Source organism: Eschscholzia californica, unplaced genomic scaffold (genome assembly GCF_041429995.1).
Source record: "Eschscholzia californica isolate CP2 unplaced genomic scaffold, dmEscCali1.0.p SCAF_3, whole genome shotgun sequence".
NCBI lineage: Eukaryota > Viridiplantae > Streptophyta > Magnoliopsida > Ranunculales > Papaveraceae > Eschscholzia > Eschscholzia californica.
Window position 1 is genome coordinate 58,163,837 of NW_028238420.1, and position 15,534 is coordinate 58,179,370.

The window sequence follows — 15,534 nt, forward strand, 5'->3', positions numbered from 1 at the left end:
CCAACACAAAACTCAATTTTAAAAATGTGATTTTGGGTAGGTCATTTTTATCTTTTGTTATTCCCATTCTAGAGGTAGATGACAATGGTTAATGAAATTTACAATTTATTAATTGTTTTCATGTTGTGTTAATCCATTCTGAATTTTGGTTTAAGATGATGATTAGATGATTTGATTAATGATAAAAAAAAATTAGATTGATAGATCCGATCATCAGAGGAAGAGAGAAGGAGATCATGGGGTAAAAAGTAAAAAATTTACATCAAATGAAGATATCTCCTAGATCAAATCTTATTGACTAAAACAATTATTTTTCGAAGATTATTCTTTCTGCCCCTAGTTTATTTTTATTTGTTTTTGTTTAGATGCCCCTAGTTTATTTAGGTGAATCACCACATTACAAATTAAGTTAAGATTATGTTTACATTTAGTTGTTTCTTTTTGCTATTTTTTTTTTTTGTATTGGTACATTCTCCTTTGTTTTTCATTAAAATTTTCGTTCTTACCATGAATAAAAGGACGAGGGGGCCAAAACCCTTCATGAATCAACTTGTTATGTTTGGTCTCCGTTATCGAAATGAACACAACGAGGCAATTACTGATAAGCAATTTCACTCGGCGTTGTCTTGAGAAAATATATGTGTTTTGCCTTTGAGGACAACGTCCCAACAAATGTGCCTTTCTCACTTCTACATAATAAAACAGAAGGGAAAAACCATGACTGGGACAAACATCCTTTTTTAATAAAGAATATTGTCCAAAAGCCCTTCTCAAAATTTAAAATATAGTCCTTCGTAGAAATAAAGTTACCTATTTAAAAAACAATAATCGTTTCCTTCTTAGAAATAAAATAACTAATTTAAGAAAAAAAGAAACAAAATAAATTTCAAGAGTTAAAAAAAAATTTAAAATCTCTCTCTCTTTTTCAATAAAATAATAACGAATTCAAGAGATAAAGAAACAAAAAAAAATAATAACTAATAAAAATCTTTCTCTCTCAATAAAATATAACTATAACTTTCGTAGCATATGATTGATACAAGTGTCCTAGAATATATAATAAAAACAAACATCATTTTTTAATAAAGGATATCGTTTAGAATCCCTTCTCAAAATTTAAAACAACTAATATAAGAAAATAAAACAAAGAATATTTCAAAGATTAAAAAAAGAAATTAAAATCTCTCTCAATAAAATAATAACTAATTTAAGAAAAAGAAACAAACGAAAATAATACCAATAAATTAGAGTATCCAGAATATAATGACATTAAATATGAAAAGTCGGATAAAATTAGGGTTAGAACTTCGTCACTTTTGTGTCCGTACCCTGGAGCACGAGGATATACCCTAGTTTATCTTTGGGTGGTATGGAGTATAATTAAATTTTACATTTAGAAAAAGAAAATCATAATAGTTAAGAGCACACCTTAAAACCATTAACTTTTTCATTTGCTCATGTCCACCCAATAATGGTACAATTTTGGATATTTGTCTTGTACATACTTTTGAAAAACTGAATTTTCTTCCAAGAATGTCACGAAGTTTGAATCATGGAAGTATGTAACCCAAATTACACCAATGCATCACGTTCGTCATCATAACTCAAGCTTCAGTGCCCTAAAAAGTTAGAAAAGAAAAACAAGACAAACGTCCAAAATTTCGGAGATGAGTACAAGCACAGAAACTCAATGCTCCACATCTGTATACTAATTCAAAACTTTAAATTTCGGAGTTTGAGCCGGACCAACTAATAAGATCTCACTTCTACAAACTCCACCTTAAAACTAGAAAGGAAGCCATGAGAAATAGAACAGTGAAGGAAAAGAACTGAACCAAGAAACAAATATAGTTAAAGCACGTATCAGACCTTGAACACAGCTAATACCTCTGAACCTTAAAACTAAACATATACTTTATATCATTTCTTGTTCATAAATGTCAGAAAACAACAAGATGAGCTCATTACTTGCTCGGTTTTGTTCAACACATTGTCTCTGTCTGCTGCATTTCACGCACAACACCCACTATTAAAACACTCTTCAATGTCCGAAGAATTTTTATTACTCAACTGCTAACAACATAAGACAGCCGAAATAAACATATTTATATATAGAAGCAGAAACCAGATGTACCTTGCACAAAAACAGCATCCATATGTACAAAACCATAAGAGTTTACCCTCCCAAATCATGAAATTCCCTCTCTTTTTCAGATAAGCCGAAACTTGATCAGCTCAGTGTGCAGGAGGATGAGGCAGATAGCGGGAGGTGGATCGATGTGCTTCAAGAGCGCATACACAGTGAACAGATGTTAAGTTGAGGCAGCCGCTTATGATGAGGGAATGTCGACCAGCACAGGTATGAAGAGAAGGAAATGAGTCACAAACAGCCTGAACAGCTGGAGGAGTGAGAGCCGTGCACTGGCTGATATTTAGCTTCTCCAGACCTTCATCCTCGCTCTTGCACCTTTTGTTTTTTACAGACTCCCACATGTTATGATGGTTTCCGCCACGCTTTACCCGACTGTTGGCTAGAGAGTACATAGCCTTGTCGGTGATGTTCTGGCAGTAATATAGTCCAAGAGATCTCAAATGGATGCACCTAGTTGCCAAAGCAATCACGCTCTCGTCTGAAAAAATTAGAACATTTCATATAAAAATGTAAATTGTGGAAATGTAAGGTTGGGAACCCATAATCTCATTTTAATGCTTTCCCTAGATTAAATACTGTAACATGTATAAAAAAAGGACCTACTGAGCCCAGGTAGTGTACCTAAATCAAGAATATTGGGGTTGGTGGTATTAGGGCAGGGTCACTTCAACTACAAAACAAGACAGACCCCATGAAACCCTGTTAAAGACCGAAAAGGCCTAGAAATCAGCAGTAGTGTTTAACACATAATTATGACAAGGTTTTTGTTCGAGGAAGTCACCTGAAAATGTAATTATCTAGAAAATAGTACATTAGTGGCTCGTACGGATCTCGGAACTGGTATCATATATCAGCAGTTTACATTGCGGAGTTTGGCGTGGCGAACTATAAGATACACAATGGATTAAAAGTTATAGCAACTAACACAACCGCAATCTGATAGATTCCGAATTATTGTATAGCATACTGTCAGAGTCGCAGAGACGTCCGGTAAAAACTCATTCTCTAATATGAAGTCCAACTCTCAAAATCTTAGTGGTAGTTTGAAGACAAAAGTAAGCGAAAAGACATCGAACTCATAAAAACCGATGAAATGAAAGAAATTAGCCAGCCAATCCAATCTAACACTAGTGGAGAGTCCGAATTAACAGTTAACTTTTTAATCTTCCATATAAGGAGTAAGGAACTACACATGAAACTCTATCACTTGGTCCGAGTCATTGGACTGTCAATATAAACACATTTAAGAGACGATTCAAAAATAAACAATTTGTCTCACACCTCACAAACACGGAACACGTGAATATGCTTGAGTATCATAACTATGAGTTTTAAAAGCTAGCAGAAATTGTCGAAAAACACTGGTGGAACTTGAGAAACAAGCTTCCATGGATCACAAGAAATTATATGCTCTCCAGATATATTTATTGAAATTCCACAATTAGAGCTTTCAATATACTTGATACTTCCATATTGTACAAACAACAAGTCATCCAAAAGATTTACCTGTTATAAGAACACAACCACACAAGTCTAATGCCCTTAGATCTGGGCATCCAGATGCTAAACTTGTGACTCCTGCATCTGTGACATCCTCACACCAGCCCAGGTTCAAGGATTGCATCTGATTACAGTTACAGGCAATAGCCTGTAGATATAACATAAAACCAATTGAATTTTGGTTTCCTGATCAATCAAAGGAGAAAATGAACCAAGCAATTCTGCCATACCTGCAAGGCTTTGTCAGATGCAGTTCCTACACAGCCACAAAGATTTAAGATTTTCAAATTCCTGCAGAAGCCGGTTAGATATGCAAGAGCAGTATCACTGAAGGCTGAACACCCGCTGATGTTAAGTTTTATAAGCTGAGGACAGCCATGGGCTAATGCATACAAGGAATTATCACTAAGCTTGAGGCTTTTGCTAAGATCCAAGTCCTGAAGATCATGACACCACTCAGCAATAGCCTCAACTGCATTATCCTGGAGTTGTGGCTTCTTCTGACGCAAGGATAGAACTTGCAATTTTGTGAACTTGGGAGCCAGTGACAGCACAAGGTTGTTCATGCTCTCTTTGCACCTGCAAAAGCAAGTCAATTTTGTGACTGTCAATACAACATAAGGATCAGATTACTAGTTTGGGATTGTATTAAAAACAGAATAAAGATAGATTAATAACATCTGAATGCAGCATGAATGCTATGATACACCAATTCATTTCAAAAGCAACTTGCATATGTCATAACCGTATTTGTTTATGTAAAATACATATATTTTCTGAAGGAATTTCTGATAGCTTAGTTCGAAGTTAGAAATCATTTAGCAAAAGCATGATCCAGAAAAAAAAGAAAAAACTGGAATTCATGTCGATGCGCTTATGAAATATTCAAATAATAAATTGCACAACTTTACATCAACGACAGTTATTAGCGTTGAACTTATGTTCTTCACAAGCCATAGTGATCAACTTTGACTTCTTACACCAACCACAAAGAGAGAAACTCCTTCATGGATTAGAAAAAAGAGAATTTGACAATATGCTGAAAAAGTATCTGATGAAGGGTGCATGAGATAAACTGGTTATACAATACTGCAAGTAATATAGAGTTATAGACAGGGAAGACATCCATGGGGTGCCCATATTACAACATAAGCGTATAAAAGAGGGGAAATTTTATTTTATACGTCTCCCATTTAGAAGGTAAACAAAAATCAACCGTTACATACTGTAACCAACAGTAAGACCAACGACAACGTAAAGTACAAAAAGAATCAGGGACAAGGTTGCTGGCCCTGTGGGGAAGGCTATCACCAGATTTTCTATATCCTGTGTGGCCCTTAACTGGTAGTCAGTTGTGAATCCGCGAAGTTGGTAATTTATCCGAACGTGATGCTAAATGACAGGATGTAATTGACCTAAAGACATTCATCACTTTGTTCTCAAGGGATTACAAAAGAGTAGTCACCACTGGAATATATTAGGTGCAATAATGATCAGTTATTACCTTTATATACAGGGTATATAATGCGACCAGTTTTTTTCATTGAAAACTTCAAACTGGAACCGAGGAAGTGTTTTTTTTTTCGATAATCTGACTACGATGTACGATAGTGTCATTACAAGGCGTTGATACATCAAGGATGTGGTAAGTACGGTAGCTGCCAAATCAAACAAGAACAGGCCTAAAGCCCATCTAAACTATGGCCTAAAGCCCATCTAAACTATGGCCTAAAGCCCAACTAACTATGGCCTAAAGCCCATCTACATTATTTATGCCCTAATAACCCCAAGTTCAAAAATCCAGAAATTCCACCTTCTCTAAGGATCGAACCCGCGACCTCCAGGGACAGAGGAAGTGTTGAAAGTATCAAATATGGATCAATATTCAACCCAGCCTGCAACCCAAAAATTACAAAAGGGTTGCCACTAGTGCGACGGTATCTCATTTAACGGTTTTGGTTACGGTTTTGGGAGAGAGTTACGGAAGGTGGAGTCCTAGGGTTCTTTCCTTGGTCCATGCAGAAGATGTGTAAACATTAATTTTATCGAATATCACCCCACCACATTTAAATCTTGTTTCTTTCAAGTCTACAACAATCCACATAACTCAGCGACATAATCTGTTTAAATATTTGGCTACTACTACGGATGAGTCATGAGATAACTGAATGAATGAAAAGATGAGAGCAAGTAGCTATTTACCAAGAAAGAGTGAGATGGGTGAGCCCCAAACAAATGGCATCTCTCCATCCAGTACAGACACCGGAAGCCACAATAATTGTCTGATCATCAACATTTGAAAGTATTCGCAAAAGAAGCTCCATTGGAAGATCTTTCCAATGGTTCATTTTACTACCACCACCAAGTACCATAAGCTTTTGAAAACATAAGTCCAAATCCTCTGTCTTTGATCCTTCTCTTACCATTGCAAATCTTTTACAATAAAAACTTTCAATAATCCAATTTTTGTTATCTGCCATTAACATAAAGATAAAGACAAACACATTAAAAGCAACACAGAGAGTGAAGACAGAGCACTTACAAAATTTTCTGAATAACAACAAACTCGTAGCTCTAACAACCAAAGAAAGAAACTTCTTTATGTATAATATGTTTGTTAGTACTGATAAACCTGAGAAAACCCTAAACTACACCAACCATACAGATAACTAACCGCCATTAAAAAGCATTTAACCACATAAATGTTTCTTCAGTTCTCAAAACATCAAATGAGGTATTCCAGTTCAAAACTACACCATTTATCACAATTAGTGGACAAACAACACCATTGATCCCTAGAACTCGTCCAAAAATGAGATGATTTCATAAGAACCTTCAAATTCAAAACATTAAGCTGATGATATTGCAACACTGAGCAAATTTTAAGTAATAGCCATAGAACTAAGAAATCATCATGAAGAAAAATAAAGACATGAAGACATAAATGAATGAAATACAGACGAAGAAGAAGCAGAAAGCAAAGATAATTACCAGATTCTAGAACAGAAATACAGAGACAAATGAAAGCAGAGGAAGTGAAAATCGATCGAAATAAACACAAAGGAAACCCTAAATTGAACGAAGCGAAGCGAGCCACAGAGAGAGGGAAAGGGATAGAGATGATCTTTTTTAGGGCTTTTTACCTGTTGATCAGATGAGCGAGATAGCCGAAGAGGTAATGATGATTTCGACGTATGAGTGTGGGGCACAGGTTTAGAAGGGAGAGAGATAGAGAAGTCTAGAGAGAGAGAGAGAAACGTAGAGGTAGAAAAGAGTGACAGCTGCGGTGCCACGTGTCGGTCATCAAAGACAAAAACGTCTTTCATTGCATGAAGTGGGACCCAAGTGTGAAGAAGCGTGCACTCTCCCTCTCTCCACTCATTCTTATCTCTTCTCCATGGAAGGAAGGGTGGTTCTGTAGACGCCCCATTTTATTGCTCTACGCGCCATACACAAGCCAAAGTTACAACTACTTTATTTTAAAATCGGGCGCCTATCACAATATATGGGGCGGCTATATAGGGTGGAAGAAGCTTTGAGTACATTTTTTTTCTTTTTTGTTTAAAAAAGAGCTTTGAGTACTTGGTAAAAGGGGAATACTTGAGTATTACTCAATCATATGGCATCATCCTATATATAAATAAAAATGTCAATGGTCTAAATTAATGAAATTTTTTTTGGATGAAATAAATTAATGAAATTATACCTTCAAAATTTTGAATGACACTCTAAGATCTATCACAAAGAAGACATCCCAAGTCATGCCCACACTCCTTTCAAAAAAAAAAAAAAAAAACATGCCCACACTTTGTTAAAATAATCGTTCCGCGCTATAAGACATCTCAAGATACTTAGAGCATCTCCAAGGCAAGACTCGATCTTAAAATCTTAAGTGTCACCTAGGACTTTAGAGTTTTTTTTGAGAAAAAATATCTCCAATGCGGAACTTAATTGAGATCTTAAGATGATGTGGAAGCATTAAGTTTTAAGATGTCTCAACTAGAAACTCTATTTTTGAGATCTCTTTTGAGAGTTTTAAGTGTCCTAGTCATCAAATTTAATTTTTGGACCAATAGAACCCCTTTCTTTCTCAACCACTTTTTCCTATTAAATGTATGTATGACATGTGTATCTATTAAAGTTTTTTAGAGGGTTGCATTGGAGAAGGACTTGAATTGGAGACACTCAAGTTAGCCACATAAGAAATAAAATCTCAATTGAGACTCAACACATAAGTCAAATAGATTTTTTTTAAGTTTTGCATTGGAGATGCTCTTAACCACTTTCAAACAAATAAAGAGAGTTAACCACATTATAGGTTCATTTACATCTGGAAGTCTGGAACTAACTTCCCAACTTAATAGGGCAAGTTGTTAAAGAATTAGTTGAACGTCATGTTATCACCTATACATTTTCACTTATACCAGTGATAATAAGTCTTTATCTTTGGTTTGTTTGGACATCTAGGTGTGAAAATGATTTTCAAAGATATTATACAACTTCAGAATTGTTGTCTCCTAAAACAAAGCAACTAGTTTAAGCCCTAGTAAAATCCAAAGACCTTGCAGAGAGTTGTTGATGGTCATGAAGAGAGACAAAGAGTGGACTGCACCACTGAGATTTTATCAAATGTAATGGTGTGGTGATGTTCAACAAAAAGAAAATGTAATGGTGTAGTGTCGATGTTTCTTACCTATCAAATTGAAATAGTCTTTCCTAATCTTTTCAACAAAAAAAAAAGGAAATGGTCTTTCGGTCTTTCCTAATCCAATGGGTTTGTGTGTGAGAGGAAAATCACTCATCATCGATTGTTGGATGGACAAACATTGGCCACACAAGAAGGTCTCATTTGGGCCTAGTTTTGGGATTAAGCAAGGTGATGGTAGAAGCCCATTCAAGAAAATGTTATTGAAAAGTTGAATAGAAGAAAAATGAAGACTCATGGGACAAGCAAAAAATTATATATAGAACTATAACTGTCCAACTAAATATCAGTCAGCCTTAACCAATCAAAAAGTCAAATCATTGACTTAAATAACATAGGTCAACAAAACGAGAATAAGTCCTCGATACAGTTGATGGAGGAGTGAATCTAACCCCGAGTCTACAACCTAAGTCGTACCGAAAAGACTGGAGGGATGCCGGCCATGAGTATCCTCGGACATTTAAACTTTGCTCTGGCTGAGAGGCAAAGAACATGGTGAATCTGTGTTATCCAACTCCTAAGTCCTAAGCTCTAGAACCAGAATTGAGAGGTCGAAAATGACGACCTCGGGACCTCAAAGCTTGGTTCGCCAAATACAAGTAGTGTACAGAGAAAATCACGACTGTACCAGAAAATCGTTAGTTCGTTACTGACACAAGAATCATATCACGTGGGCTTGTCCTCTCCGTCTCAAACATAGACACATGTCTCCCATCTAAGAAGCGATGAGCTGCCGCAAAGTCTTGGTCTGTCGATCAATGCAAGATCAATTTGATCACTAATGTGTGATACCCATTTAGACATCATCATTTACCTTTAGGTCTTGTTTTCTTGCAAGATTATACGAGAGATAGCAAGAGGTCTTCTTTATCTTCACGAAGATCCCCTACTTAAGATTATTCATCGAGATCTCAAAGCAAGCAACATTTTACTTGATGTTGATATGAACCCCTAAAATTTCAGGAGGCGCACAAGATCTTCTAAGCTATGTAAGTATGAACATTTTACTCCAACCTTACACGAATGAGATTTTCTTGCAGGAGTGGAGACAATGGAAGAATGGAACAGCTCTCCATATTTTAGACCCAACCTTGAGGGAAAGTTGTTTGACGAACGGAGTAATGAGATGCATTCACGTTGGGTCATCGTGTGTTCCAGAAGACATATCTAACAGACCTATGATGTCGTCGGTTGTTCTAATGCTCAATAGCTACTCTATGTCATTGGCATTACCTTCTTCACCTACATATTTTATCAATACTTCTGCCTCTTCTGAGGAGAGTATCAATGGGGTATTAATTACTGAATACAAGAAAGACTCTACAAACATTAGAGATACAAGAATTTAGAAGTTGTAAAACTCTTCCAATTGAAGATGATGAGTCATAACAGACTAGAGTTAAATTTTTCCCGGACAAAATGACAATCATGTTCGATATGCTTAGTTCGCTAGAAAAAAACCAGATTGGCAGCCGTGGGTGTAACTGTCTTATTGTCACCGAATAACCTAAAAGGCTTTCGATTGAAAATGTGGATATTGTGAAAAAGATATTTCAACCATTGGAGCTGGACAATTAATGAAGCTTGAGTGCGATACTCCGCTGAAGCAGAAAACCATGAAACTGCGGTTGTTTCTTCGAATACCTAGACAACTGACTAGCACGAAACATGCATGGTAAAGAAACCAATGGTGGAGCGATGGGTAATATGATAACAGGCTCAATGATGCAGGCGCATACGGGTCAAGGCCGCAAACCCACGCGCCCTTGCCCTAGTCGGCCACGTTAGTGGTCCTAGTTAGTTTAAGATTAGAAATTACCTTATGTTGGTATTTCTATTATTTAGGAGTTTCTATGTTTTAAGTATCTTTAATATTTAGGAATCCTAGTTTGAGTCTACTAGGAAAGTTTATTATCCTATAAAAGGAGGTCTAGTCTATTTTGATATTGGGTTAATTCCGTTTTGGCCCCCAATTTGTGACCAACTCACCGTTTTGGCCCCCATAAGTGTCCGGGAGTTCGTTTTGGCCCCAAAAATACTTTTTGGTCAGCTATTACATCATCAAGTTCTGACCAGATATTTTGTATTCCCAGTCTACCCCTCTCACCAAATTAAAAATCAATACGGGTCAAATCAACCAACTAGTTATTATTACCCTATTTCACTCCCCAAGACATTTTTCTCTTTCCCATTAATTTCCATTTCTTTCTCTCTCTACCTTTTACACTTTGGTATTAGTTTCTGGTTCTTTCTCTCTGTATACTTTTCTCCTTAATCCGACATTGAAGAAAAAAATAAGTCTTGTGTTTCGACGAAGCCATTAGCCGCATCAACAATTTCAATGATAAATTCTTCAGCTTTGTATGCGTGTTTTGACGAAGGACTACTGCTTTGCTGATCACTACAACATATTCCATCTTTATGCATATACCAGATAGAACTCCAACTGAGTCAACAATGGCGAAAGTTAATAATCCTTGTATTCTAATTATCAAATTCGATGGCGGGTGATGATTGTGGTGGTGAATCAAGATAAATACCACAAGTACATAAAGATTTAGTACACAAACCTGGAATATCCATTAATAGAGTTTTAGGGTTTACACACCAACCAGGTCCCCAACATATCATAAATAAGTTCTTTGTTGTCAAATCCACATATGAAATTAGAACCAACAACATTGATTCAAAAGAAATATGAACCTTCAATTTCATTTCCACCCCAACAAATCACAGTACTATTAGACTATGATTCACCTCAATGCAAACCTCAAATTGATAATCTGAAAGATGAAGATAAATTAACCCCACAAGAAATCAACCCACACATGAGAATCTCCCCCACAAAACTCAACATGGAAATGTTCCTAAACCTGTTTCAATTTGAGTTGCCTTATTTGAATTAATCCCCCAACAACCTGATAGGTATTATTCAAAATCCCACAATAAAACCCTCTCTCCATGGAGTAAGTGGCTTAAAGTTTTCACCTTTTTGTGAAGAAAAAATCTTTAACTATAGCTTCTTCCCGAAAACTGTGTCGGATCCATAACTAATAGCGATAGTGGACACTGAACTCTAGAGAGAGAAACGTGAAGAGAAAAAACTTTACTGTAGAGAGAGAGAAATGTAAAGAGAAAAAAGCTTTCTTCAATGGTGGATCAGATTGAGAGAAATGGGGAGAGAGAAAGACCTAGAAATTAATGGGAGAGATAGAAAGAAATGGAAATTAATGAGAGAGAGAAAAAGAAAGTGTCTTGGGGAATGAAATAGGGTGATAATAACTAGGTTAGTTGATTTGACACGTATTAATTTTTAATTTGGTGAGAGGGGTAGTTTTTAATTTGGTGAGAGGGGTAGACTGGGAATACAAAATATCTGGCCAGAACTTGATGATGTAATAGTTGACCAAAAAGTATTTTTGGGGTCAAAACGAACTCCCAGACACTTATGGGGGCTAAAACGGTGAGTTGGTCACAAATTGGGGGCCAAAACGGAATTAACCGTTTGATATTCACATTGAAGTTAATTAAGTTTTAGTTTATTTATCGTTTTCTTTACAGTTCTTCGTTTATTTTATTGTTCTTATTTTAATTCCGCTGCGTCTACATCAAGTGGTATTCAGAGCCATCAACATTCTGGATTTTTTTTACAAAAAAAAAAAAAAAAATCTATGGATACATCTCCTCTTGAATGTTGGAAATTTTTTCCACGTTTATCTTGGGATCCTATTCGAGATTCAACTCAATTTTATATTGATCGAGAAGATGAAAGAAAAATTCATCAAATTTCTAAAATTCCACTCTTCGAAGGTCAATTTCATATACATTTCTGGATTCAACAAATGGAAGATTGGTTCAGAAATCAAGACGTTCCCGACGAAGATAAGGTTTTTTTGGTTGAGCAACATATGTCTGAAAGAATCTATGAACAATATAATGCCCTACAATGGAGACTTGTTGATCAAGGAAAATCGATCATTGATGATTGGGATACATTGAAAAGTATTTTCAGGTATGGTTTTCTTCCTCTCGATGAATGTTTGTCATGTGCAGAAACAAAAATTGAATTGAGAAGACAGTTCTCCGAAGTTACTTCAATCACTAAGATCGATGACATTGAATGAGAAGTTCAGGGAAAAAGGAACAAAATTCAGTCAATGGCGGAGGAGGAAGAAGGAAGTAATTTTCCTTCATCAAATCTAAATCCTAGTCAAGATATGAAACATCAATGTCTGACCAAATTTTATGATTCATATGACATTTCGGGAGACGACATCCTTGTTTCGAATCATAAAATTTTACCGCATCAATTATGTCTCACATCACCTCCGTACTCTTATACACCACCACCGTACTCACCACCATATTCACCATCACCTCCATCTTCTTATTATACACCACCACCATATTCACAACCTCTTATACCATCTTCGACACCACTGATGGAACAACGACGACAGCAACTGCAACAGCAACAACAACATCAACATCGACAGCAACAACGACAACAACAACAACATCAAAAACGACAGCAACAGCAACAACGACAACAACAGCAACAGCGACAACAACAACCATCTCCTTGTCCATACCAACCGTCAACACCACCACCACCACCACCACCGTACTATTATTATTCACAACTTCTTATTTCCATTAACCATGAAGAAGTAATAAAAGAAGAAAAAGAAGAGTTTGAACAAGTTGACGAAGTTGATTACAAAGAAGTTGTAGTTAAAGAAGAAGAAGAACAAGAAGTTGAAAAAGATGATTCAAACTATAAAGAAGTACTAACAGAGGATGATTCCATTGATATTAAACATGAAGATCACAACGAAGTTGAAACTGAAGAAGATGAAGATGAATATTCCCCAGCAATAGAAGAAGATAATTTTGATTTTATTTGGGATCCAGGAGCTTTGACAGTTTCGACTCCCCATGATCAAACAAACCTTCATTCATTATCATGGGAGAAACCTATTTCGTATTCAAATAATAGTAGTACTCCATGGTCTTCAAATAAACGATCACAACTTGATAATGCTACCACTTTTACGAGGTTTAAAGGCCAAATTTCACAAGATAACAGGTATTGGGGAGCTCAACTATATGCAGATAATCAACTAATTTGGCTTGAGACGTTAGCAGATAATGAAGAATTTCGTTATGATCCTTCATCGAGTGATCATAACACAAAGACTGGAAATCATCCCACTTGCGATGTTGACTTTGAATTAGCTTTTGTATTTCATATTTACCCTACTGAAATCTTCTCTGGTAGACAGTTTAAATTCAATCAAATTCATCATGAAAGCAATCTATCAACATCATCGTCGTCTGAAGATTACTGGATGAAGACGAAACGTTTCCTGCTCAAAGATCTCATTACTAACACTGATGCCAATGATAGTTATGTATTGTTATCTTCTCCATCAACAATTTCTTCATCACAGTATATTACTAAGAAGTCAATTTTAAATTCAGTGGAGAGGAGGGAAAAATCAACTGAAACTATTACAAAGATGCCTACATACAAAGTAATTGGCAGAGAATCATCATCATCTTCAATGGCTTCATCACATGAAAGTCTTTACTTGAGAAACAGGGAATTAATGAAAGGAGGTGGATGGAGCTTCACCTTACCACACGGGAGGCCAAACATGGGAATATTAATTGGTGTCTCTAACGTGTTCGAGAAAATGCTCCTTAGAAAAATCAATGGGATACTTGCTACATTAACAGAAAAGAGTAATGTGAAGAAAAAGAAAAGTATCTCACCACCAGTTCACTTTTTAGCTTCCGGTGAACACGAAATCGTGATATATTGGAGGATGATTTTGGAGGTCCGATTTTTCAAAGAGGATATTTTGGTATGTGCAATCTTCTTCATCCCACTAAAAGATGACGGCCGATGTCACAATTTGTTGGATGTTTCTTCACTACTGTGGATTTTACGAATCTCGTCGTGTCAAGGGGTCCGGATTATATTGGGTTTGTTAGTCCATCATTGTCTTCTACCGATTGTCTGCAAATTTCGTTCGAAGTGGGAATTATGGATCGCCATGGCGGAATTCAGAGTATACGGGTGGCTCACATTGTTTCCTTCATCGAAACGGTTCGGGACGAACCTTCTGGGGAAAGGGGAGCTGATGCAGGCGCATACGGGTCAAGGCCGCAAACCCACGCGCCCTTGCCCTAGTCGGCCACGTTAGTGGTCCTAATTAGTTTAGGATTAGAAATTACCTTATGTTGGTATTTCTATTATTCAGGAGTTTCTATGTGTTAAGTATCTTTAATATTTAGGAATCCTAGTTTGAGTCTATCTAGGAAAGTCTATTATCCTATAAAAGGAGGTCTAGTCTATTTTGATATTCACATTGAAGAGAAAAACCATTGAAGTTAATTAAGTTTTAGTTTATTTATCGTTTTCTTTACAGTTCTTCGTTTATTTTATTGTTCTTATTTTAATTCCGATGCGTCTACATCACTCAATCTAAGCTACTGAAACGGGAAAGGGTCAGGAATTTAGTAAAAGGAATCCCAGAATCGACAGTTCCCAAGTAACGAAGGACCTGAGTGTTTTCATCCATATGAATGGAGCGAGGATGCTGCATAAATGACCGAGACAGAAAAACTAATATCTGAATGAGCGAAAATGACGTAGAGAACTAACCCATTGTGACGTCGGAATAAAGACGGATCGTCTAAAAGGGTATAGTTGGCAGGTAAATTTTTAAAATGATGTTCCATTGGAAATGGGTTAGGTAATGTTTATATACTCATTAGAGATTTTTTTTTTCCACAGAAAATTGAGTGGGAAGAACATTTGTTGATTATTTTCTAAACTTTCGAAAGAAAAGATAAAAAATACGCTTAAAATCTAGGTACTTATAAAATGTTCGGGTCACTGTTCATTGACCCTAATCAAACTATAAACCACCTACTAATAGCACAAAGGTCGGGTGCTTTAAGTGGCACCGAGATTTCTACTTTTTTGGTTGTGGACTAGGTTGGGGACAATAGAGATAACATTTGAATATATTGTCCACCACCCTTTGGTGTAGTGGTAGGACATCCCTCTTAAGCCCATGAGGTCTTCAGATCGAGTCTCGATGGAAGCAGTTTATCACTAAAATTTATCTCATGTAATTTAGGCACTAAATGAAATAGATGTTGT

At 36.2% G+C, this 15,534-nt stretch overlaps 1 protein-coding gene across 2 annotated transcripts; it reads right to left on the minus strand.

Annotated features, from left to right (window-relative positions):
* Positions 1–1,896: 1,896 nt before the first annotated feature.
* Positions 1,897–7,294, minus strand: LOC147552434 (F-box protein SKP2A-like). Of its 2 annotated transcripts, none has more exons than XM_086669448.1 (5): positions 6,796–7,294; positions 5,855–6,125; positions 3,883–4,231; positions 3,659–3,800; positions 1,897–2,630 (listed from the first exon to the last, which is right to left on the minus strand). In XM_086669448.1, exons 2-5 carry the CDS (start codon positions 6,076–6,078, stop codon positions 2,236–2,238), a joined length of 1,110 nt encoding a protein of 369 aa, XP_086525574.1. In that variant the 5' UTR covers positions 6,079–6,125; positions 6,796–7,294; the 3' UTR covers positions 1,897–2,235. The 2 variants fall into 2 exon arrangements, with proteins under 2 accessions (XP_086525574.1, XP_086525573.1); XM_086669447.1 differs by having other exon boundaries at positions 6,644–6,882.
* Between the last annotated feature and the right edge of the window lie 8,240 nt (positions 7,295–15,534).